Genomic DNA, 25682 nt, shown 5'->3' on the forward strand with positions numbered 1-25682 from the left:
TCCTGATACCTGTATCTTTTTGGTAAATCTTGAAGTCATTTTAAAGTCCTTCAATTTTGTTGTTCATTTTCATTTTCTTTGGCTATGCTGCGTCCTTTGCATTTCCATATCAATTTTAGGATCTGCTTGCTAATTGCAAAACATATTATTGTGATTTGGAAATAATTGACATGATAACATTATTGAGTCCTCTGATCCATGAACATGAGACATATTCTTGTTTATTTAGGTCTTCTTTAATTTTCTCAGCAATGTTTTCTAATTTTCTGTATAGCGATCCTTCATGTCTTTTGTTAAATTCATTCATTTTGTTAAAGTGCCCCCTTTTTTTTGTGCTATTATAAATGGAATTAAGCTTTTAATTTTGTTTTCTAGTATTTTTGCTGATAGCTTATAAAAATGCAGTTGATATTATATATTAACTGTATATCCTTTGACTTTTGATAAATTCACTTCTTAGTTCTATATTTTGTAGATTCTTTAGGATTTTCCAAGTCATCTACAAGTAGAGATGTCTTCCTTTCCACTTCCTTTTATTTCTTTTCATTGCTTTATTGCAATGGCTGTGGCCTCCAGCGCAGCATTGACTATATAGGTGATCAGAATGGGCATCCTGTCTTTGTTCCTGATTTTAGGCAGGAAACAATCAATATTAAATGTTCACTATTAAATATGATTTTAACTATAGATTTTTCATAAGTACTTTTTATCAGATTAAGAAGATTCTCTACTATTCTTAGATTGCTGAGCATTTTTTTAAATTATGGAATGAGCGTTGAAACTTGTTGAATACTTTTTCTTTGTCTATTAAAATAGTCATATGGTCCTCTTCTTGCCTGCTAATAAGGTGAATTACATTGATTGTTTAATATTAAACTCATGTTGCATTTTGGGATAAACCTTAGTTGGTCATGGTACATTATCCTTTTAACATATTGGTAAATACTGTTTACTAAACTTTTGGAATCTATATTTGTAAGGAATATGAGTCTGTGATTATCTTCTTTTTTCTTTGTCAGGTTCTGCTGTTTGGGTAATGCTAACTTCATATAGCAAGTTGGGAAGGGTCATGAGAATGTTTTGTGTGAATGAGAATTAGAAGCAACAAGAAGGTCACACATTTACCTGTGAGCTAGAAATCAGTTAGTAGGTTTTTGCCTCTCTGAATGGGCCAGGTTGTGCATTCTGGAATTTGTCACAGGCCCTGAAATCATGGGGAGGAGGTGGTGCTCTGGAAGTGTTATTTCACTGATATTTATCGACTGAAAGTGATGCTGAGTCATACCAATTACTGAATGGAGTGAACTATGAGCAATTGGTCCACTCTCTTACCATTTCATACAAAACTTTTCCTTTGAAATATAGCTTTTCTCTTTTGATAATACTAAGAAGGAAAAAATTACTTAGTAGCTTCTGTAGTTTTAACAACTTTAAAGAGAAAGTTAACATTATTTAACAGAGCAGGCATACACTAGGCCAATTTTTTTCTTTCAGCTTTCTTGAGATATAATTGACATACCACACTGGATAAGTTTAAGGTATGCAGCATGATGATGTGACTTATATATATTACAAAATGATTACCGCAGTAAGTTTACATCCATCACCTCATATAAATATACAAAAAGGAAGAAAAAATGTGTTTTTTTCCCTTATGATAAGAACTTTTAGGATTTACTCTTTTAGCAACTTTCCAAATACACAGTAAACAAACCAGTGTCTGCCACAGTTACCATGTTGTACAGTACATCCTTAGTACTGGAAGTTTGCACCTTTTGACTTCTGTCATCCAATACCCTTACCCTTTCCCTCTGGTAACCACAAATCCTAGCCTTTTTTTTTTTTTTTTTTTTTTTTTTTTTGTATGAGTTTGTTTTTTGTTTTTGCTGTTTTGGGGTTTCACATATAAGTAAGATCATACAGTATTTGTCTTTGTCTTTCTAACTTACTTTACTTAGCATAAGGCCCTCAAAGTCCACCCATGTTGTTGCTAATGACAGTATTTCCTTCCTTTTTATGGCTGGGTAGTATTCCACTGAGAATATATGCCGCATGTTTATCTGATTATTCCTTGTTGTACACTTAGGTGGTTCCTTGTCTTGGCTATTGTAAATAACGCTTCAGTGAACACGTGCGTGCAGGTATTTCTCCAACAAAGTGATTTTGTTCCCTTCAGATGTATACCCAGAGGTGGAAGTGCTGGATTACATGAGAGTTCTATTTTTAATTTTTTGAGGAATCTCCACATTGTTTCCTGTAGTGACTGTACCAATTTACAATCCCACCAACAGTGCACAAAGGTTCTCATTTTCTCCGCAATCTCACCAGCATTTGTTAGCTTGTCTTTTGATGATACCTGTTCAAACAGGCCTGAGATGATATCTCATTGTGGTTTTGGTTTGCATTTCCCTACGGATTGGTGACATTGAGCATCTTTTCTGTATACCTTCTTTGGAGAAACGTCTACTCAGGTCCTCTGTCTATTTTTTAATGAAATTGTTATTATTATTATTATTATTATCATTATCATTATCATTATTATTACTGCTTTTGCTAGTGAGTTGTATGAGTTCTTTATTTATTTTGGAAATTAACCCCTTATCAAAACATGACTCACAAACGCTTTCTCCCATTCCATACATTGCCTTTTCATTCTGTTTATGGTTTCCTTTGCTGAGTAGAAGCTTTTTGGTTTGATGTAATCCTGCTTGTTTATTTTTGTTGTTATTGCTTGTGTCGTATTAAAAAAATCATTGTCAAGTCCCGTGTCAAAGGGCTTTTTTCCAGGCCAGTTTTTTAAAAAACTTGTGTATTATATGGATAACTTTCAGAGAGAGATAAATTTTCTGGACCTATGGATTGAGTTTTATTATTTTTATTATAATTTTATTTGAAGTTTATAAGCATAAAATTATCACCTCTTATTCTTTGCTTGTATCCAACTATAAAAGCAGCACACACAAATTAAGTATGAACACAGCTTTAGGGACAATGAAATGCAAGTTGATAACATAAATTTAATATAAGGGATGACACTGTTTGGCTGACGCTGAATTGGTGCCTACAGTCGGGTTGTGGTTCTCTGTTTCAGCATGAGTTCTTTTGAGTCTGGCAGGCCTGCATTACTGGGTGCCATGTGATGACTTCATTCTGCTGCCATTTTTCTCTATCTGAACTTCCATGAACCATATTTTCTTCTATCATTGGCTACAACAGTCAAGTATTAAGTCCACCTCTGTGCCTGTAGTCTTTTCTTTTTAACCAGAGATCATAAAGTACCATGAACACCAATGCAAATAATAAATGCAGGCAGTGAAATTGTGTACCATCTTCCAGCCTTAAGGGCTTAATCCAGATGATCCAGAATTTGGTCATATTAATTAATTTGAGATTATTATCCTGCACAAAATGCATAATTTAGAAATCTCCTAGCAAGCTGTAGACCTTCAAGAATATAAATCTCTCCTAAGAATATAACCAGTGGGCCCAACAGCACATGAGAAGTCTTAGAAGAGGAAGAGGCTAGAAGTGTCACCAAGGCCTGGTGGAGGCCCCCTGGTGATCCTGTCAGGGCACATGGTGAATATTTCACTCCTTGAGTCCTGAAGTGCCTGCATGTGAACACAGAGGAGCCAGAGAGAAACCGCTTTGGGAAGGTCATGATGGAGAAAGCACCAGGCGGGCTTGTTAAACCTGCAGGATGTACGTGCACCTGCCAGCTTCCTGCACTGCTCACCTAAGGAGGGCTGAATGTCTTGTTCAGTGCCTTCCACATCACATTGTTGGACTCAGCTGTCGTAGGCAGAAACACGAACCTGGGACATTGTACAATACTGCTCGTGGTGCCAGGGTATAATTTTGTGATTTCAGATTTTTGCGTATTGGGTGTTCTTAAAGCAAGGCACACTGTCAGTAGACCAGGGAGGGTTTTTCATTCACTGAAATGTTGACTTTTGTGTGTGTTGTTTACTTATATAAAATTGTATTTTATTTCAGTAAGAACATGTAACATGACATCTACCTTCTTAACAGATTCAGTATTGGTAACTGTAGGTGTGCTGTACAGCAGATCTCTAGAACTTGTTCATCTTAACATAACTGAAACTTTGTACCCCATGAATAACAACTCCCCATTTCCCCCTTGCCCCAGCCTCTGGTAACTATGATTCTACTCTCTGTTTCTCTGAATTTGAGTGTTTTAGATACCTCGTATGCATGGAATCATATGGTATTTGTCCTCCTGGGACAATTTCACTCAGCATAATGTCCTCAAGGCTCATCCATGTTGTTGACTATGGCAAATTTCTTTCCTTTTTTAAGGCTGAGTAATATTCCACATGCCCTTTAGACGTATGCTAAATGCACTGCCCTGTCTTTCAGTCACACCCCACCCAGCTGGACTCCTTCTCCTCTCTTGTGAATTCTCAAATGCCTTAATGGTCCCCATCAACTGGGGGTGTAAAGAGAATGAAAGAAGGTTTCAGAACCAAGAAGAGGCTGAGGCCTGAGCAGGAACTTGCTGGGGATTGAATCCCACAATTGTGTGATGCTTGTCTGCTACCTCTTTTCTGTCTCCGGAGGGTCATTGCTACACCTAATTATCAGTTTTCCATGGACCATCTTATAACTTGGTCCTGGGCGGTTTTTCCATCATTTCCCCTCTCCATAGAAACACCTATATCGTGGAAAATGAGCTTGATTTCCCTTGCCCCTTCATCTTTTAACTTTGCCTATTGGTCTTGGCCCTGCCAGCCCACCCAGCCTACCAGAGGGCCCTGCGTCCTCCATGCTCTCTCTCTGGGTTCCACAGCAGGCAGCCTGGCAGTGGACAGCCCTGGCTTCTCTGACCTCATGAGCACAGAGGGCTTAGACACAAGGCAGAGTATGTTTTGTGAGATTCCTAAGGCCTATGGTTTATAAGCTGATTGAAATTCTATCCAAAATACTAGCTGACTTTTTCTAATCTGCAACCTCAGTACTCGTAGATCCCACATTTTCTATGTGGTAAATTCAGTGTAATTGAGGTTTGCAGATTTTTATGTAATTTATTCTGGTTTTCTTCCAATGGCCTCTGAGCTCGAACTTAAATACAGCTTCATTGTATTGCTTCTTCCTGTTTAGAAAGCTGGCATAATATTTTGTCTTCTGGGTTCAAATAACCGTGCAATTACTCTGTAATCATATAGTAATTAGCATGTACTATGTGCATTTATTACATAATTATATTCCTGGAGGATTGCATGGCAATTATACTTACATTCAGCGTATCATTTTATATTTTATATAATAAACAAGTATATAATTTGTTGCTTTTTTCTTTTATCCTAATTTCAGTTTACCAACTAGGAGCTGGAAACTTGTTCTCCTGTCGTCTTGTTTAAACCTTAGTCGGGCAGGTGTCTGAGCTCCTTTGGCCTCACTCAATGCCTCGTAATTATACATCTGAGACGATGCTAGGAGCTTGTGTGTTGCCCCGGGCTCCCAGCCTTTGCGTTCCTAGCACCTCCTCATTGTCATGAACTCATTAAGTTATTAGCTTCCAAACGCAGAGTTGATCAGAGCTGCCAGCACTGCCAGGTGAACGGGCAGATCTCGGTGAAAACAGGACAGGTGAGCAGCACCAGCGTCCAGCCCTGTGACCACGCCTGCATTTCTCTCCTTTCACAGTGGAGCACATCTCGAAAGGGAACAGCTGCCTGGACGCCGCCAAGGCCTGCAACCTGGATGACACCTGCAAGAAGTACAGGTCCGCCTACATCACCCCGTGTACCACCAGCATGTCCAACGAGGTCTGCAACCGGCGCAAGTGCCACAAGGCCCTCCGGCAGTTCTTCGACAAGGTGCCGGCCAAACACAGCTACGGGATGCTCTTCTGCTCCTGCAGGGACATTGCCTGCACCGAGCGCAGGCGGCAGACCATCGTGCCTGTGTGCTCCTACGAGGAGCGGGAGAAGCCCAACTGCTTGAATTTGCAGGACTCCTGCAAGACCAATTACATCTGCAGGTAAGCCCGCCAGTGGCTCAGTGATGAATGAGTGGCAGGGAGAACCTTGGCGGCTCTTTCTGTGGCCCGGCTCCTGTTTTCTGAGCTTCTGCCAGGGAGAGGTGGGAGGGCCGCCTCTGGGATGGATCGGCCAGAAACTGACCTCTGCCTCTGGCACAAGGGTCTTCAGTTGCTGGTCAGGCTCTTGCGCTGAGGAAGGTCCCCATCTTTAACCCGGGGAAAGCTTTGAGAGGTGCCGGAGTGAGGTGACTAGGACGGCGCTCAGTAAGCACTGGGGGCCACCCGAGGCCACGTGAGCTTGGCGGCATGTGCCCCCTCTGCTGGACCAGGGACCTCCCAGGGGTCAAAGAGGGTAAGTGGGTGGGCTGGGGGTGCTGGAGACATGGAAGCTCTTGACATCGAGGTCAGAAAACTGGAAGGGAGCAGCGAGAGGGATGGAGCTGTTTCCATCCCTGAAGAGGAGAACTTCCCGAACGCCTGGCTCTGTTCTGGGCTATTCGTTACTATTCGTGGCTGAGGGTGGACGCCTTCCTGCTTAGCTGTGCCCTCGGATCTCAGCCCCCATCAGAAACCTTGCTGAGTCTGGGCCGTATTGTTGAAAACAGTCACTTCCTTTTCCTTGTTTTGGCCATGTATTCATTTATTTTTAATGTTTAAAGGACTCCATGAATATATTCTGTGTGTTTTTCTTTTTTTAAAGACAAAAGAGCAACATAGAATTAGGTAGCGGGAAAGGGAAATTTCCTCTTCACGCTGTTCCCACTTGCTGCCGACCGTCACTGTTAACAGTTTGATGGGTGTCCTTCCAGAACTTTGGGTTGAATTCATTGCCGATCGAAGCGAGCAGATTTTTCATAAGCAGAGACTTGAGTCTTTGCAGCCTGAGGCAATGCTGGTGCTGCATTCGGAGCACAGGCCGGCTCCGGGCTGGAGACTCAGACGGGCATCACATGGGACAACACCTGGACTTTGCCCCCCGGGGGGAGCCAGGGGGATTCACATGCTGCCTCTGACAGAATCCTGTGCACTTGATGAATGTTCACAGGCGGACGGGTAGGTGAGGGCGCAACTTTGTGCTTGTTTTCTTCTACGTTTTCCATTTCTAAAGACCGGAGGGCAAGGGAATAAAAAGTCTGATGTATTAAGGATTCTGGTGAGCTGAGTTTCTGGTTAGCTTAAGTTTTAATCTGGTAGAATGGAGTCCCAGTCTTTCCTTAGACTAGGTCTAATAGTCACCCAAGAAAAACCAAACTCCTCATTACCTGCAGAACCCCCTCATGCTGAAGACTTTCTGGGAGAAATTACCCCCACCCCCATTTTTTCAAGGTGGAAGCTCTATGAGGAAGAGCTCAGATGATCAGGCTTGTCCCGGGAGGAGTCAGGTGCTCTGGTACTGCAACTTCTCCAAAGACCCTTCCTCAGTTTCGCACCCTTCTTTCACTGAGACCCTCTTACCCCCGGGCTAGGGTCAGGGATGGCTGTGCTGGGAGGGTCCTGAGGAAGAAGCAGGGCCTCCTCGCAGCCATAAGGTGGGGAAGCCAATCAGCCAGGGGCTCTAAGAACCCCCTGCTGGAGATGAACGGGGTGAGAGGCAGGCAGGACCAAGGGAGCTTCGCTCAGGGTGAGGATGTGAGGGAACAGAATTTCTGAAGACCCCTCCTCTGAAGACTCCCGCATCTGAAACCCGAGTTCCTGTGCTCCTTTAGCCTTTGAGCAGAAGGAATTCCTCTGCTAAGAGCAGGACTGGTTTTCTGGGGTCTTCCTTGGCTTACAGCCAGACAGCTACAGCCCCTCACTGTCTCTGCAGGAGGGAGTTATCCTGTTCATTGATGGGTCCAGGGCAGGTGGTCTGGAGACGGGAAGCTGCTGTATGGGGGTGAGCTCTCTGTCCACTGAGTGATGGTTGGGATGCAGGAGAGAGTGTGGTGATGAAGCCTTTCCTCCTCTTCTCATGAGGTCTGTCTTGCGTGTAAGGTCCACAGGAGGCCCTGACCTCTCCTGAACCGGCTGAGAGCCTGTCCTGCATGGTTCATTTGCATTACCTGGCCTGCTGTCGAAAAAGAGAGAATCCTTGGAGGATTAGTGTGAAACAGTCAAATCAGATAGCTTCCCCGCTAAGCTGTGGTGAGAAACAGCTGGGAGTTGGGGAACTTGGGGTGTTCTTGGGGAAGAGTCTGGAGGAACCTGCAGATAATGGGATGGGTGCTGTTTGGGGTTCAGACTCACCTGTCAGGCAGGTTCCAGGAACCATTTGCGTTTGAGACAGCCCCAGCAGCATGAGTCGCCTCGGCTGATGGGGCAGAAACAAACAAGGGACGGCAGGACAGTCCTCACCTAATGATTGACTGTGCCTGGTCACAATACAGTTGGACTGTGGTGACAACAGCCACCATGACTTGGGGTGAAGTCAGGCTGGACTGGAAGGTGCAGCTGGAAGGAGGCAGCCTGTGTGGTGCCGCCCATCGCTGGCACTGGGCAGAGCTTGGAGGCTGTTTGGGAATCCAGATCCTAGACTGTCCAGGGGCCCTCCCAAGTGAAATTGGCCTCGGTGTGATTGATGGGTTTTATATCCTGTCTTGAATCTTCTCTGGGAAGGTGAATCAGTGACTTCCCCTGGCGTTGTCTGCCGTTAAGTTACTTAGCCCGTCATTTCTTTCCAGAGCTTGGACGTATGACTCACGATTACCCCCTCCCTGTCGGATGTGGTAAATGTCACTTAAGCTGCTAGGTAGGCTCGTGGTGTTTTCTTTCATCAGGTTTTATTAATCTTGTCTTTAATTTTATGCCTTTTACTGCATCCCTTCTCGATCCATCTCGGTGAAGCCCTTGCGGTTACTACTGCCCGGAGCAGCAGCTGATAACCAGCAGGAGCTGGGGCCTTCTGCGAGGTTTCATATTCACGTTGCTCTGGCCCCTCCAGAGGAAGGCAGGTACCCTCCATGGGATGACTGAAGGCCCGATTTGAATATCCCCAAAGCGAAGGGATGGCAAGAGGGAACACCGCTTCCTGAAAAGCTTATTCTTCGAAAGCTTACATTTCAAATGCTCCATTGCCACCTCAACATCAGCGACTATCAAAGAGCTGCTAAAGCTCATTAAAACTTCCCTGCACTTAATGTTTTCCAACTCGAAGCACACAGGTTCCCTTCCTCAGGGTCCAGCAGTGCCTCCGCGCAAAACCTGCCTCCCCCGCCCTGTGCCTTCAGAGGACACGCAACTTCAGCTTTTCCTTTGACTTTGTTTTCTTTTTTCCTTTTCCCTTTTAGGAAAGCTGACAGGTTTCTCTCCTCTTGGGGTGACTGGGGAGAGGCAAGAGCTTGACTGCTTAGGCCTCCAAGCTTGTCTGCAGGAAAGCAAACGTGGAGGTATTATTAGAAGGGTGTGATGGAATTTAAAAGCCTCCAGTCTTTCCCCTGAAGCACAGTGTCTCCCCTGCCAGATTTCCTCTGGTTGCTTTCCTTAGTGCCTGGAAGGATGTCAGGACTGGGTTTGGTCCTAACGGAAGCATGTTCCTTTATTCTCGATGCAAGTGGTTGTATACACAGAATTGAAACTCTTGTCTCACTCCTCCTTTGTCCCAGACTCTGACATCCAAACTATGCTCAGGACTTGGGCCCTGGTTTAGGGCGCTACGGGTATGTCCATAGCCCTTTTATTTTTCTAATTAGTCACTCAGAGGCCTCAGCTATTCTTCATTACGAAGAGGGCGGCATCTTCCTCCAGAGCATGCCATCCAAAACCTGTTTTGCTTCCAAGGCTAAGCAGAGAGGGAGCCTGAAGCTACTGACCAGCCCACCTGACTTGTGGCTTTAGCTGCTGCCACGAGGGGTCGCTGCTGCGAACAGCCCAGAGGATGCTTGGTGGTTGGATGGCTGTGCCGTTGTTGGTCACTCTGCACCTGCAGCAGACGTGCTGCATCCTTGGGCACAGAGTAACTACTCTTAGGTTATACTCAGTATACTGCCACTGTTTCCCGAAGTGTGACATTTTTGCCCTGGGGGCAGGTCCTAAGGGGTTCCCGCCAGAGCCCCCCTGACACCTTGGACACACAGTATCCCAGACTCTCCCTTTCCTGGCAGTGCATCTTAGCTGGAATTGAGTTACATTTGCATTTTCTTTCTTTCCTTAAAGTTTTATTGTGGTAAGAACACTTAACATGAAATTTACTCTCTTAATGGGTTTTTAAATGCCCAGTGTGGTGTCATCTATAGGCACAGTATTCTAGAACTTGTTCACCTTACGCAACTGAAATCTTATACCCACTGATCAGCAGCTACCTGCCTCCCCCTCCTCCTCGTTCCTGGCAGATACAGTTCTGTTCTTTGCTTCCGTGAGTTTGATGGTTTTAGATACCTCATGTAAGTGGAGTCACGTGGTATTTGTCTTTCTGTGACTTGTTTGTTTCACTTAACGTAATGCCCTTCAGTTTTATCCATGTTGTTGCAATATTGCTTTTTTAAGGCTGAAACAGTGCTTGGCTAAGGGTAGCTCATACCTTTTGGAAAGATTCTGATAATTCTGAACCTCAAAAGGGAAGGGATCAGGGCCTCTGTGCCTTCTGTCTTCAAGGCTTTCTTGTTTTCCTGCCCTCCCTGGGTGCCCAGGCTCTGTATCTCCAAAATTTCCAAGAGTGGTGGCTTTGAGCAGGTCACCAAGTATGTGGTTCTACCTTCCCCTGGGACTAAGGATCCTGTAATTGTATCCTGGAGACCTGGTTTTTTTTTTGTTTTGTTTTTTAGCAGAACCAAGAAGGGAACAGCGTATGTAATTTGCAGAATTCTGCCCCAGCCAGCACCACATTTCCCACACTGGGGCTGACCCTGTTATACTTAGAGGAAATATGTTGCTGCTTAATTTGTTAACTGAGACAACTGGGGAAACATGTCACAAGACCATGCAGCAAATTTCTACTCCAGTCACTTACTTGGTCTGACAGTGATACTGCACCTTTAAAAGGTGAGGAATGCATTTCCTTTGCCTGGAATCAGACCCCTTTTGCCTAGTAAACCATGGCTCTTAAAGATCAAGGACATCCTCTACTGTTTGGGCTACATTCCCGAGTTGAAAACTAGATTCTACATCACCGTATCCAGGCTTGTCGTGACGTGTGGCAAACGCAGGAGAAAATGGCTCAGAGGATAATTAATGCCGGGAACTAGATGGGTAGATTAATTTGGCACTTAATTTTATTTTACGCTGATTCATTCACAAATGGAAATCAGCAATTAGACAATGCAAACTTTTGAACCATGGAAAGAAAGGTTCAGGAATATGAGAAAATACAAGTAGAACATTTTCCAGTTCATTTGAGCAGTTTTCATTTCAAATGATTACATGGGTGTCTTTAGCAATGCATTCAGAGTGCCGAATGGCTTGTTTTTTAACTCGCCCCACCTGCACGAGCTGTCTGCCACCCCATCTCTGGGCTGGAGGCCCCCTGGACTCCTGCGGGGGGCTCCTGTGTGCCTGCAGTGATACATTGAGACCTGGAGAGAAGAGGCGGGGCGTCCTCCAGCATCTGCTGGATGGTGGGGGTGGGGGGTGTGCTTCCTGTTGGATCTTCCAGACCTTCACCCCAGCCTGTGCGTCCGTTCAGCACCCGCTAAGCAGGGGCTGAGCTCGCCGAGTCCCGGGCTCACGGGGGTTAACCTGAGCTGCAAGTCAGGCGGGACCCCACTGCAACTTGCTCTGTCTTGTCTCCTGCTATCTCTTTCCTTATCTCTCTGTTGGCAGAGGCGGGTGTGAAGCCATTTGTCTGTTCCTGCTGGAGCCTGTAGCTAAAAAATGCCTGTCCAGATTTCCTCGGGTGTTCTCGCTCTCCCCATCCCACCCCTCCCTGCCCTGCCCAAGCTCAGGGCTCTGCGTCCTCCTCGCCCCACCCCTCACTTGCCCACGTCCCCAGCTGAGCCACTTTTGCTGCTCTCGGCCCTGAGACAGAACCAGAGACTCCTTTTCTCTGCATCTGCACATTCTGCTAATTATTAGATCCACGTGGACAGATGGAGTCTTGGCACCAGAACTGTCTTTTACTGTCTCTGAGTATGAAAGTGGAAGGAAAAGGAACAGAATTGAATCTGCTCAGGAAGCCCAAAGAGAGAGCCCCAACTTTCTTTGGGGAGGAGGTGACATAGTGGAGGGTCTCAGGAGCCGTATTCAGCTTGAGCCTCAGTGGGTGAGAAGCAGGGAAAGTCAAGCAGAAGGAAGAAAGGAAGAAAGGTGCTCAGTTTTGGAAGGATGCAGTGGAGGGAGCGGGAGGTGGGGCTCTGGGGTCTGTCCTAAAGGTAGAGGGAGAAAAATCAGTGTGATGTAAAGGCAAGAGGTTGGGGACGCTTGATTCGTGATAGAAAACTAGCTTGAGCTCACTAGGGCCGAAGAAGGGGGCTGTATTAATCATAGGACTGGGGAGGGAGAGTCGTTGAATGTGGCCAAGATGGAGGCTCTGTGTCACCAGCGCCACCCACTCACTGCTCTGCTCCCCTCTGCTCGTCTTCCTCCTTCTCTTGTGCCATTTCTCTGTGAGTTCTGTTATCCTGTCACCTCATGTGCACAGAGATAGAGACACTTCCCCTACTGAAACCTGTTAGAAAAATCCCAGTTAAGGACTTTGAGTAGCCATGCTTGGGTCACGTACCCATCCCTAGACCAGCTGCTGAGGCCGGAGGGCACATATCCTTTGACCCAGTGGAAGTCACGGTCAATAGGCTCTACAGCCAAAGGCAGCGGAGGTTACTGGGTTCAGAAAGACAAGACCAGGTCCGCGGTGCACAAGGATGTCCACGTGGACGCAGAAGGCTTGTACAGCCAGGCACTTGGAGGTGAAGGCACGGTCCTTCAAGTATTCCCAAAGGCTGACGTGAGCTGCCCCTTACCTGTCTGGACTCTTCTCTGGCCACCCTGCCTCTGCTCCCTCTGCTTCAGCCCCTCTGGTCCCCTTGAGGGTCCTGGAATGCACCCGGCATGTCCCGCCTCTACCCTCCGCTCCAGGTGTTCTCTCTGCCTGGCCACTCTTCCCCCAGATGCTCTAGACAAACTCCCTCACCTCCCAGTGTCCTTAACTCTGATTTGAATGAGGTTCACATGGGTCACCTTATTTAATACTGCAAGTCCCTGCATAATCTTCTTGTCCTGTTCTCTTTTTTTCTCTAAGGCACTTATCACCTTCTAATGTTCCATATAATTTACTTACTTGTTTTGATTACTGTTTCCCTCTTCTCTTCACTGGCATGTAAGTTCCACAGTCAGGTTCTCTATCTGTGATACATACCAAGTGCCTAAAACTGTTCCTGGACAATATTCTGTACTTACTAAATATTTGCTGAATGGCTAAATAAAAATAAATTGACAAATTTAAAGTCTGAATGAATCTCAGAGAAGGGGCTGGAATATAGGGGTAGATTTTAGAATCATCAACATAGAAGTTGTTGAGGGTGTGTGGTAGGATTTATTCCCCAGGGGAAGTGGGTGAGAAGAGAAAAAGGCCAAAGACTGAACCTTGGGAACACTACCTAGGTACTAGCCTTAGAAAGGTAAGAAGTTGTAGAGTTGGAGAACCAAGAGAAGACCTCAGCAAAGTTGAGGGAGATCAGAACCTTAGGAAGAAGTGGGTGGCCATTGGTATCAGTCCCTCAGAGGGCCAGAAGGCAGAGAACTCAGAGTGATGATGATTTAGTGCATAGAAAATATGTCCATCCATCCTTCCATCCATCCATCCATCCATTTATCCACTCACTCATTCATCCATCTACTCATCCATCCATCCATCCATCCATTCACCCAGGTAGCCTGCTTTTATTGTATAAAGACCTGACTTCTCACCTGCAGTGAAGAAAGGAAGGTGGGAGCCCGTAAAATCATTACAGCCTGTTCTGTGGTCAGAAAGATAGAAGGCACTGTGGGAGGACAGAGGCACAGAACAGCCAGCTCGGGCTGGTGGGTCAGCAAGGCTTCCTGGAGAAGCTGCCATCTGAGCTGGGCTGGAAGGGCGAGCAGAATGGGGGAGACCAGCAGTGGCAGAAGGTGTGGGAGCAACAACCCATTTACTGGGTTTTAATGATGAGCCACACCAGGCTTCATGATCCCAACCCAGCCGCCCTGCACGGGGACAGCCAGTGGAGTGAGGAGCCCAAGGGTGGCGCGGCTCCCACGTGGAGGAGCTGGGAATCAGCCCTGTCTTGCTAACTCCCAACACCCGGCTCTGTCATTCTTTGCAAATGATTGTCTTTCATGACAAGAATATAATGTTCTTACACTGTTCAGTCCCACTGCCTTTAGTTCCAGACAGACAGAATCATCATCCCCGCCAGCCTCTGGATCTAGACGCTCTTTATGGCTCAGTAGCCAAGACAGCATCAGTTTTAAAAGACAGTTTTCACAGAGCATTAGGACATAATGTCCATCATAGATAGCCTCTTAGCATCATTTAAAACATTTTTAAAAAGCTACTCAGGTAATACATGCTCATTAAGTTCTTATTTTATCTGATTTCCTTTTAAGCACTCATTGCTTATTACAGAGTGGTTTCTCTGTGACAGCCTACTGATCGCAAGAGGCTTTTCTACAAATAGGAAAAAAAAATCCCTCCAGACGACACTGGTTTTCTTCTTCATATCATTAACTCAGTCATTTACTCGGACACATTTACTGAGCGCAGTTTATTTGACCCGAGGGTCCTAGATGTGTAAGTTATGTGCCCCTTGACCCCGCAGCTCCCCCTCACCTGGTTGGTTGGACTCCGTAACTCCCTGCTGAACTCTCACTGGGGTTCAGAGTCCTCGACCCTCACCTACCCCAAGGCAGCAGATTTCAGGGACCTGGCTGTGTATCTCATGGGAGACGAATTCTTTGCTGTCACAGAGTGACAACCAGCTCTAAACAATCCATGGTTATGTCACCAGATTGGGGTCATTCAGGTGTTTGCCATCCTACCTTCTCTCAGCCCTCTGGCCATTTTCTCGTCATAGGAAAACCTCCACTTTGTGGATTGCATCTTGAGGGCAGTGCTGGTAAAGCACGCGATGGGTAAGAGACCTGGGGTCGTTCCCGGAGCTGCCAACACGGGGGTGGGTGGGGGGCTTGAAGGGAGTTTCTGGCGCCTTAGATTTCAGACCACTTTGTCTAAGACCCCAGTGGGTTCCCTCTGCTGCTTTGTGTAGCTTGTTCCTCTTCAGAAAGGACCCTTCTGGTGTGCCCAGTGACCATTTCATGTACTGGGACCCCTGAAGTTCCCAGGCAGGGAAAACTAGCTCCCTGCTCAAGTTTCGTCCTAAACCCTAACTCTAGATTTTACCAGCTCTTTTTGTTCCTTCAAGGGACGGGGCTGCCTCCATTTCATATCATTCTTTTTCCAAATGTGTATTATCCACTGAGCAAACGTTGGGGAAAAAGAGACCCCAGTGTTCATAGAGGGCTGCCCTCTCATCCAGACCAACAGCCTTTGGGGTCCAAGGGTATCTCATATTGGCCGGCATACTGGCTCCTTAAGCTAAGGCTGTTACCTCCCTGTCCTGGCGTCCACAGGACACAAGACGTCTTTTGGTCACCACGGTTCCTGTGGCCTGTGACCCACAGCAGTCTCATTTTTGTGCCGGGAAATCTGCCCACCTCACTGGGTGGCTGTCGTGTTTGATCAGCACCCGGGATCTCGCAGCCAGGCGTGGAGTCCTACTCTACCCAGGGTGGTGCCGGACCCCCACTCAGGCATCCCCCCAAGCTAGACATCCCGCAGTCACGTTGGCATTCACATTTCTGCGAGGCATTTCCAACTCAGTGAATGGGAAATTGCTCCGTGATTTCCAAAAGCAATTAATTATGCAGAAAATTTTGCATCCAAGAAAAACAAGAATTTAAAAGAACCATCAATGTGAAAAGTACGACACCAAGCTGGAGTGGGGACCTTTTTTTCTTTCCCTGTAGCTGTCAGAACGTGTTTATGAGTGAGGCGGCCCTGGGCTCGCGTCCTGGTGCTTCTAGTCCTAAGATGTGGGCAGCTCATGGCCTCAGTTTTGTGTCTGTGACTCCATTTTCGCAGGACAGCGTGAGGATTAAATGTTATCTATGCAGAGGCATCAGCACAGAACCTGCCACCCAGCAAAGCAAACACTCAGTACATATGTCCCTCTTTTCCCCTCACGTTTTCCACAAGCTTGGATCATAGAGGACGAAGAAAGCTTAAGACTCCAAGTGTAACGTTTCCCATCCCCCAATAGCAGACAGAGGCCTTTAAAGTAGGATTTGTGGGTGGAGTGGGTAGAATTGTACTGCTTTACGCTTTTGTGCACCAACAGCATTAAGTGCCATGTGGAAATTCCAACACTGTTACATGGAACGCTGTTGCTAAGCTTTAGATACCACCGTCTTTTGGGTTTGGTACCATTCGGGAAAAGTGGGAGGCAGAGACGGGTAGACAAAGTCCAGAGGTGTTTGGAGCATGTGTCATCTCAAGACCATTTCTGTCTAGAATAGACGATTATTGACATACAAAGAAACCCAGTAAGATGTGAAAGGAGCTGGCCACGAGTTCGTTGGGCCTGGAGTCCTAGATTCACTATTGTTTAAACTGAATAGTCAGTGGGGGGATCCCTGGCAGCCTCCTGGGGCACGTGCTGCTTCAGTGACCCAGAGTAACCGTGCATAAAGGGTTCTGAGAGGTGCTTGTGTCTGAGTCAGTGATGTGAGAGATCCAGCAAAGGGCAGTCACTGACTTGGTGCCACTGAATCTGAACCTTCCTCTCGTCTGGGTTGGTTCTGGGCCATGAATCATCCGATCAGCCCGTTAGGAAGCAAGCCACAAGCGGGGGCAGGGTTGTACAGGACTCAGGAGCCCAGAATCTGCAGAGCCAGGGACATTACTGCAGCAATGTGTGGATGACAGTGATGAAGATGATGACGAAGAGGGTGACATTTATTTGACATTTGCAGTGCGCCAGGCACTGTGCTGAGCGCTTCACAGCAACCCTGGGAGTGGGGGCTTCCATCACTCTCCCCGGTTCACAGATGAGGAAGTGTGATCTGGAGCAACTTCTGCGGTCGCCCAGGTGGTGCCACTGGCATGAAAATCCAGAGGGTCCGCGAGGCTGCAGAGCCCAGGTCCACTGTGTTGCTGGCCCCTGGTGCCACGTGTGTGCATCTCTTGAAAACCACCCACGTAATCTTCCTGGGTCATTTAGGGTGTGTGGAATTAGATACTGGAGGGGATTTTGTGTTTTTGTTTTTGTTTTTGCAAGGGGAAAGGGGGTAATTAGATTTATTTATTATTATTGCTTTTTTTTTAATGGAGGCACTGGAGATTGAACCCAGGACCTTGTATATGCTAAAGCACCGGCTCTACCACTGAGCTACACCCTCTCCCTGAGGGGATTTTATTTTTACCCTTTATTTATTCATTTTAAAGCAAAAATTTTAAAAAAGAGACTTTTGAATCCTGTCAAGAGAGGACTTACGTGCCCCTTACCAAATATATTTCACTTCTCATTAAAACAATGGTTTTCAAAGTTTTTGGTTTCAGAACTCCATTATATTCTTAAAATTACTGAGGTTCCCAAAGAGCATTCTGGCGGGTGGTTGGTGCATTCACCGCTTCGGCAGGACTGGAGTGCCAGGTGCTCGGCAGTGCCTCTGGCAGAGCTAGGACACAGGTTACTCAAACACACACGGATATTCAAAATTCCAAAGTGCTAGGATTCCCTGAGCCAAGATCACCCTGAACCTTGACCTGTACAAACAAGTATGCAGCTGTCTCACCCCTCGCTTACTGTCGGCCATGGAGAGGGGAGGTGGTGGGTGCAGCTGGTGGGAGGTCAGATGTAGTGTCCCAGCGAGGCCATATCTCCATCTTTGTCCCTGTCCCACCGCGGCCACCACCTCACACGCAGCATCTTGCGTTGTGGGTGCTTAGTGACCATGACCATTGGAAGGTTGGTGAGCCCAGTGTGTCTGTGCTGGGCCCTGTGCTAGGTGCTGGATGATCGTTTTCCTGGGCACCTGGATGCTGGGGCACCTTTACGAGTTCGCTCCAGAAGTCTCAGGCCCTGGCTCTTTCTAGGCTGCTCCCCAGCACCCCCAGGCTCAGAGAAAGCCAGAAGGGGTGTTTTCTGGGTTTACAAGAGGTGCCACCAAACTCTGCCTGTCCACGGGACTCTATTCCAACTCACATGGGAGAATGCCCTCTCGAGGGAGCCAGGCTTAGCATTCCTTGGCCACGGGGGGCAGGGGGTGCCGGCCTCAGGCGCCTCCAGAAACCAGCTGAAGTTGTGGCCCTCCTTGGCTGGGGTCCTGGAGAGCCCACTTGATTGCTCTCTGCCCGTCCATTCATGTGAAGGAGGCGAGACCCCTGCTTCACAGGGCTGTGATTGGAGAGATGGCACCTTGAGAGTAGTCATGGCAACACGCATATCTGGCCCTTCAGTGCGCACTGAGCTCTGTGCCAGGCACTGGGTTCTGGGCTTTAATCCTCCCTGCAGCCCTGTAAGTGCCCTGTTAGTGCCGGTGATTTGTATGTACGTGGGAATGTGCAGACATGAAATGGCAGCAGGGCCCTTGGGACTGGAACCCGTGCTCCAACTCTGGGCTCATGCCTTCTCCTGCTCTGCCTGGCTCCCACCAGCTCCGGGAAGGGCCCACGTGTGTGTCTGCTTCTCTGGAAGAGGCGCCCAAGGAGATGGTCCCATCCAGGCCAGCCCTGCCTGGTGCCCCCTGTCTCCAGCCTCAGGGGTGGTCCCTGCAACCAGGAAAGGGTGGGCAGGTGCGGGGCTGCTGGCTTCTTTCTGTGGCTCTGGGGAGCCCCGCTTTTTGCACCCCTCACTTCTTGACTGGGGGTGACCGTGTCCACAGCCTGGGGAGTGGGACGCTCAGCAAGGGGAGGCCTGGGCCACAGTGACTTCTCCACACAGCTGTGTCATAGGATTGCATCTGAGCCTTCCCGAACAGTGACAACAGATATTATTTTTTTATGTTTTTAAACTGCGAGCACTAGTAAACAAAAAGAATGCCCACTAATTCTGTCATTACACTTTATTGGGTCTAGTAAAGACCACTTATATCCCCCTAAATCACATTTCGGCTTCTTGTGCACACAGTTGACTTCAAAATGGCAGCAAAAGTCCAAGAACTAAAATTAAAAGATGGAACGTTCATTCTTCTTTCATTGCTGTGGGGGAGAGCGTGAGCTGGAGAGTCTTCTTCTCAAAATCTGGCTCTAACTCTTAACCAGCTCCGTGACTTTGGCGGGATGTTGATCGTTCTAGACCCCCGGCTCCTCCACTGTAAAGTAGCCCAGCCTGGCTGCTCAGGTCCTTGGGTGTCAAATGACACGGGCCCATGACGCACTGGGCACAGTGACTGGCTCTAAATGAGCGTAGTCGTGAGTGCGGGCTCTGGAGCAGTTAGACCTGGGCTGCGGTTTTTCCTCATCTGTGCTGAAACTGTGACACCAAGCTGTCCATGATGAGTATTGGTCTACAGGTGATTGGAGCCTCCGTGTACGGCACTCGGATTCATTCATTCATTCATTCATTCATTCACTCACTCGTTCAACAAATATTTACTGAACGTCTGCTTTATGCCGGGCATAATCCTGGGTGGTCACCTTCTCATGGCGGAGGCTGTCTGTCACCAAAGTGAAGATGTGAACAAAAATAGTGATGGAGAGGAGGTGTGGGCAGAAAGGCTGAAGCCGACACCCTCCCTGGGGCTCAGAGCCAGTGCAGGGAGTTGGGGGAAAGGCTCAGAGGAGACCCTTGAGATCACTATGAGTGGGTCAAAATAAGCCTTTGAGATCAACTGGTCAGGTGGAATGGTCGAGGGGAGAGTTTATTAGAAAATGGCTTATGTGAACCATGGAAATAAGTTGCTCTACCCAGCAGGAAATAAAAGGGAGGACTGTAGTTTTAAATTCAGCTGAGAGCTTTAGGTAAAATGTAGAAACGGGCTGGTGGAGGGTGGTGCGGTGGTGGGGAGTGAGAAGGCTGCTGTTGACAGGAGGCTGTTAAACGTGAGAGTGGATTATGAAGAAACGTTATGGATTTTCTGAAAAAGGGGGGAATTACCATCTGATGGCAGTGGAATAAGTGATTTATTCTTTTGACGTGTAACACCACAGCTCCCTGTCTCCCGAGCAATGCCCCATCTAGGAAGGAAGATATTAGGGACTAGTTGTTTGCTGAGCTCAAAGTCTCTGTTGACCTTAAAACAACTTGCCTGGAAGAAAAATGACCAAGTGGATATTTACTATTGAACATAATTTTCCTTAGGAAGTCTGCAACCCTATTAAAGATTAATAGGGGATCTTCTTTTCACATGTTTCTGCTTAGAGTCTGTTTGTGCAAGTCCAGGCTGTTACCATTCAGACATCCATGTGCCTTCCCACCCCCTCCCAGGGTGCAGAAACCAGGCTCTTTTAATGTGAAGAAGGTGAATTAACGTTCGGCTGAGCAGAGCTTGGAGCTCAGGTACCGCAGAGGTATTTAGGGCTGTCCTTTTGTGGGTGGAGGCAGAGGGGGAAGTTTTGCAAATTAGTAAAGTCAAGAGAGCCTGTGTAATTTTAACGTTTCATCTCCTGGGAATCCTTAAAGAAGCAAGGTTTGACTGAAGGAAGCCAGGCAGCATTTGGGATAATTTCTAGAATTTACCTGTGTTTCCCTAAAGTAATTAGAGTTCAGTTTCTCTGTCCATAAACATCGTGGTGCTGCATTTCTTTCTGAGGGTACTGACAGCATCTCCTTAAATTAACACAGGCCTGATGCCAGCCAGGCCAGCAAAAGATACCATGTAGGGCCATATGTAGCGACCTGTAGAATTGTCTTGACCTGTTTCCGTGGGTGGGATTCCACTGGCCTATGAAACCCATTTCTCTGCTGGAAGGTGTAGAGGGCTCACAGGAGAAATCTCTCTTTGGTCCTAATGGTAGGAGTAAGCCTGATGTTAATCGTGAGTTTATCGAACACATACAGACGTTGAACAGGTGGATTAGTGATCTCAGGACAAAGCATTTCATATGCCAAGTTATTAGCAGGTAGATTCTAGGGGAACTGTCAGTGTGGTCATCTCTACCCTAGGGCTTCATCGAGGTCTCAAGGTCGTGGCAGAACGGGAAGCAGCAGCATTGATGAGTTCTGTCCTCCCAGAGGAACCCAGAGCAGTTGCAGCAGATGACAGGTGCCAGCTACCCGTAACCCTCCCGTAACGCTTGGAAGGACTTTCTGTCATTCAGCCAGCCAGAGTAATTTACTTAATTTAAGCTTCAGAGAAGTTAAGGTATTTGCCCAAAATGTCATGGTTAGTAAGTGGTTGAATTGAAATTTACATCCTGGCCCGTTTTCAAATTCTGTACGCAAAACCTTTACTGAGTACTGCTTTTTCAGAGTGTTTTAGTTTTCTGTTGTTGCCATAACAAATTACTACGGATGGGGTGGCTTTAGACCACACAGATCTATTCTCTTCCAGCTCTGGAGGCCAGAGGTACTACCCGGGTCTCACCGAGCTGACGTGAAGGCGTCTGCAGGGCTGAGTTTCTTCTGGAGGCTCTAGGGGCGAGTAGACTTTCTTGCATTCGGCGCTCCTTCCTCGGCTCACGGCCCCCCTCCCTCCATCCTCCAGATCCGCAGAGGCCGGTCCAGTCTTTCTCACACTTCCATCACTCTGACCCCCTCATCCGCCTCCCCCTTCTTTTAAGGACTCTTGTGATTACATTGGCCCCACCTGGGTAATCCAGGATGCTCTTCCCCACCTCAGGGTGCACAACCTTGATCACATCTGCAGAGGTCTTTTTACTGTGACAGGTAACAGATTCTCGGGTTCCGGGGTCTGGAGCGTAGATATCTTTATGGCCCATTATTCTGCCTCCTGTAATAGTTTTTCTTCTGAGCATTTATCTCGTTTTTAATTTTCAGTATATCATGAATTGTGAAACTCGTTATTTCCCTCTCCTCCCAGTGGTTTCTCAGAAGCACGGAGCCGGATGTGTAGCTGTCACCTAGCCAGGGGTATGTGTGCGTTTTGTACTAACTGCACCACTGTCTCAGTCTTGGTCTTATCTTTCTATGGCCCCAAATAACCTTGCTAAGTTTTACATTGATTCTGTTGCATCAAAGCTGCATTTGAATGCATCTTGAAATTCCTTCCGAAGCAAGAGTGGGCATAAATTAATGAAACCATGGTGGGTGACCTTTGCTGTCCAGGGTTCCTGAACGGTTGACTTTGAGTGTCTTAGGTCCCAGGAAGAATGTGAAGACAACTTCTGTGATTCACTCCTGAAGATGGAGGTGCCTGCAGAATTCTACGTGAAGTAAATTCACAGCTTGTTTGTCTGGAGTGTTAAGGTGGGGATTTGCCGGTGAAAGATTGGTTGAGCAGCTAGATTTCTATTTCTCCTAGTGGCCAAAAGTCACAAAGTGGTTACCGAAGTTTCCCTGAAGAAATGCATAAAAGACTTACTGGATAAGATTTACTCTTAAAAGAGTTTTAGCATCTTTGTCACAGACAGCCTTGGGATCTCTGAGAGCGTTAGGATAATTTCATCATCCAGAAGAATTCCCACTTTTTCTCCCTCCATTTCTTCCTGCAGAAGCAAGTACCACCAAAGCTAGATTTTCTGCGCCCAGTGGACGTGCTGTAGCACGGATAACACAAAACAACTTTATCCGACTTGGCAACGCGGCACAGGGTTGTTTGTGATGACTTACAGGCTGCCTAGACCATGACCATCAGTGTGTGCACTGGGGGAATCTGCTGAGCCGGGGTGGAGAGAGGAGCCCCAGCTGAAGGGCAGCTCTGGGGCATCTGACCAGGGGCTGCAGAGAGCGTCTTCCAGGTTGGCATGGATCCCCTTGCCAAGTACCATAACTTGCTTTTCAAATTTGCCACCTAGAGATTAGCTGCCGAGCCCTGTCGGCCTCTCTGCAGATGTTGCTTGATGGCTGTCAGTGTTCACACGAGGTGGCTGGGTGAGGGATCCGAGACTGGTCTGATGCTGCCCCGGACTTCCCTCGGGGAGCTGCTGCAGTCGGATGTGATCAGAAAGGCTGAGGAAGCACTGCATCTCTGCCCTGCAGCTGCTTTCACCAAGCCCCTTAGAGACAGATCCACCCCAGGCAGGACACATGGACCACAGCGATGTGTGGCTCCACCTGTGTTCCCTGCACTCCTTCCTGTGGGTCAGGCTCGGAGGCCAGCGACCACAGCCTCCTGTGACCCACAAGCTAGGCCAGGGGCTGCCCAGGAGCCAGATGAACAACCGTAATAAGGGCCTCCCCAGGGTGGGTGGGGGTGGGGGTGCATTTGGGTAAAAGGGCTGTAACCTCCTAAAGATTCAGGATGAGGCCAAGCAGGGATTTCGGAGGAACAGGCATTGACTTCCACCTGGTCATGGGGGCCTTCCTGTCCCAGGGAACAGAAGCATCAGGCAAGTCTGGGAGGCTTCTTGGGCCTCGTCGCTCCTTTCCCTGCATGTGGCCAAGGCCAGGCGAAGTTGCTGAGAAGCGCATCTTCTGGGCAAGGCTTTCGTCATCCCAGCAGGTGTGGGAGCCCACAGCAGGGGGTTGAGGAACTCCGTGGAGCTTTGGGCATCTGCACCTGGCCTTTGCTCCAGAGGGGTCATGTTTGTTCCCAGGCAGGGGAGGACCAGGGCTTTCTGAAGGGCAGCCTGAGCCCCGCAGCTTCACAGCCTGTCCCCGGCAAACACTGGGTCCTTGCGTCAGGAAGCCACACAGTGTACAGTCCAAAGTAGGGAACAGCAAGGCGAGGAGACACCCCCTACAGAATCTGTTGCACGCAGGCTCTGATTGGCTGAAGGATGCTTCCCAGATGTGCTCTCCAGTAGACTGCCAGAGAAGAAGGGCTAAGGTAATTTACTAAAAACAGAGAGAGGAAAAATCTGTTTTGTGTCACTGTTCCAGAAAATTACCATCCGGTGCTGTTGCTTCACCATCCCAGGGCTGATATGGGCAGCATGTTTTTCCTAATTGATTTTATTCTGCGTAAGAGATTAGCAGTATTAACAAACTTACTGATATTTAGTCACTGGAAAAAAAAAAAAAGTCTTTCCCCCCTAAGCCCCTGGGAAAAGTAGCTTTTTAAAAAAAATGCCTTTATCTATGAGCTCAAATGACTGAGAGGTTTTAAGCAACACCTCTGGATTCCTGGCTTCGGACCCATCAGATTTGTTTTGGGCAGACGTACTGCCTTCGGTTCTGTAGATTAGCGTGTACCGAGTACAGGCACACCTCATTTTATTGCACTTTGCAGAGAATGCATTTTGTACAGATTGAAGGTCTGAGACAACTCTGTGTCAAGCAAGTCTGTCGGCACCATTTCTCCAACAGCATTTGCTCCCTTCATGTCACTGATTAGTGATCTTCGATGTTATGATTGTAATTGTTTTGGCATTTTTAGCAGTAAAGTATTTTTAATTAAGGTATGTATACTTCTTAGACAATAGTATTGCTCACTTAATGGACTGTAGTATCGTGTAAGCATAATTTTCATATACACTGGGAAACCAAAAAATACGGGTGACTTGCATTATTGCAATATTTGCTTTACTGCAGTGGTCTGGAACTGAACCCACAATATCTCTGAGGTCTGCCTGTGTGTAACATAGGGACCAGCAGAAGATAAAGCTGTATGTTTCTCTGTGTTGAGTTGCTGTGTTTTTGTTGTAAGAGCTTAACATTAGAATGGACCAGAAACTGAGGAGAAAAGATGAAGGGATGGAAAGTAAAAATGTATTGGGCAATATGTGTTCTAGGTTCTGAGCCAGGTGCTTTATGTAATTGTCACTTGGTCTCACAGCAGCCATTTAAAGCAATGCCAGATATCATTGGCCCCATTTTCCAGGTGAAGAAACTGAGGGTTGGAGAAGTTAAATACCTTGCTAAGGTATTTGACCATGGAAAGTAGGCTGGGATTAGAAGCAGGTGTGTGTCACTCCCAGGCCGTCATATTTTGGCTCCTCTAACTGACCCGCTGAGAGAGCTTTCAGAAACTAAATGGCTTGAATTGAAAACCAAGATTTTAAAACGTTAATGTTCACATTGGGTTCAGGTCAAGAACACCGGTGATTTCTTACATGAGCAGATTAATAAATGGAGACTGTTTCAAGGTTTTGGGTTTCAGGTGGGTTGGCAAGTCTTGCAGTCCCGGCTGAGCACCGGTATCATCTCGAAAGCCCTTAGTAAAGGGCAGCCTCCTTCATTGCCAGACTCACCACCCTCCTAAGCAGTGTTCCGTCTGCCTGCTCTGACCCCTACTGCATTCCTGCATTGCATGTAAAGTGCTCGCTGAGGCTGTGCCATCAGGGAAACCTTAGCGAGAAGATTTTGAAGAACAAGCTGGTCAGATGGCAGGAGGGACAGAGCAATTAGACACCTGAAGACTTGAACAAAATCCCAGGGAAATTAAAGCCCAACACCCTCCTCCCTTTCCCCTTCTGGAGCTGTTAACAGGCAGTTGGTGACCCTTCTTCCAGGGAAGGCCATCTTCCTCCACTTACAATGTGACAGTGAACAGGACCTTCACCTTTCTGGCCCTCAGCTTTCTTGTGTGTGAGATGAGGGGATCCACTAGAAAAATCTGATCTCTATACTCAAAGGAAACCAAATGCCTTGACACTAAAATTATCTGTAATGGTAGAATAGAATCAAGGGTGAAAATAATAATCATGCTTCAGAAAGAAGTGTTGTGTTTT

At 47.2% G+C, this 25682-nt stretch overlaps 1 protein-coding gene across 6 annotated transcripts in view; it reads left to right on the top strand.

The window, feature by feature from the left end:
* GFRA1 (GDNF family receptor alpha 1) overlaps window positions 1-25682 on the top strand; it is a 195018-nt gene that overhangs the window by 131041 nt on the left and 38295 nt on the right. For all 6 annotated transcript variants that reach the window (XM_074373558.1, XM_074373557.1, XM_074373556.1 and 3 more), the window contains one exon: window positions 5668-6004. In XM_074373558.1, the coding sequence (XP_074229659.1) occupies window positions 5668-6004 (337 nt within the window). The remainder of the gene's footprint in view (window positions 1-5667; window positions 6005-25682) is intronic.

The sequence above is a fragment of the Camelus bactrianus genome, chromosome 11, assembly GCF_048773025.1.
Source record: "Camelus bactrianus isolate YW-2024 breed Bactrian camel chromosome 11, ASM4877302v1, whole genome shotgun sequence".
NCBI lineage: Eukaryota > Metazoa > Chordata > Mammalia > Artiodactyla > Camelidae > Camelus > Camelus bactrianus.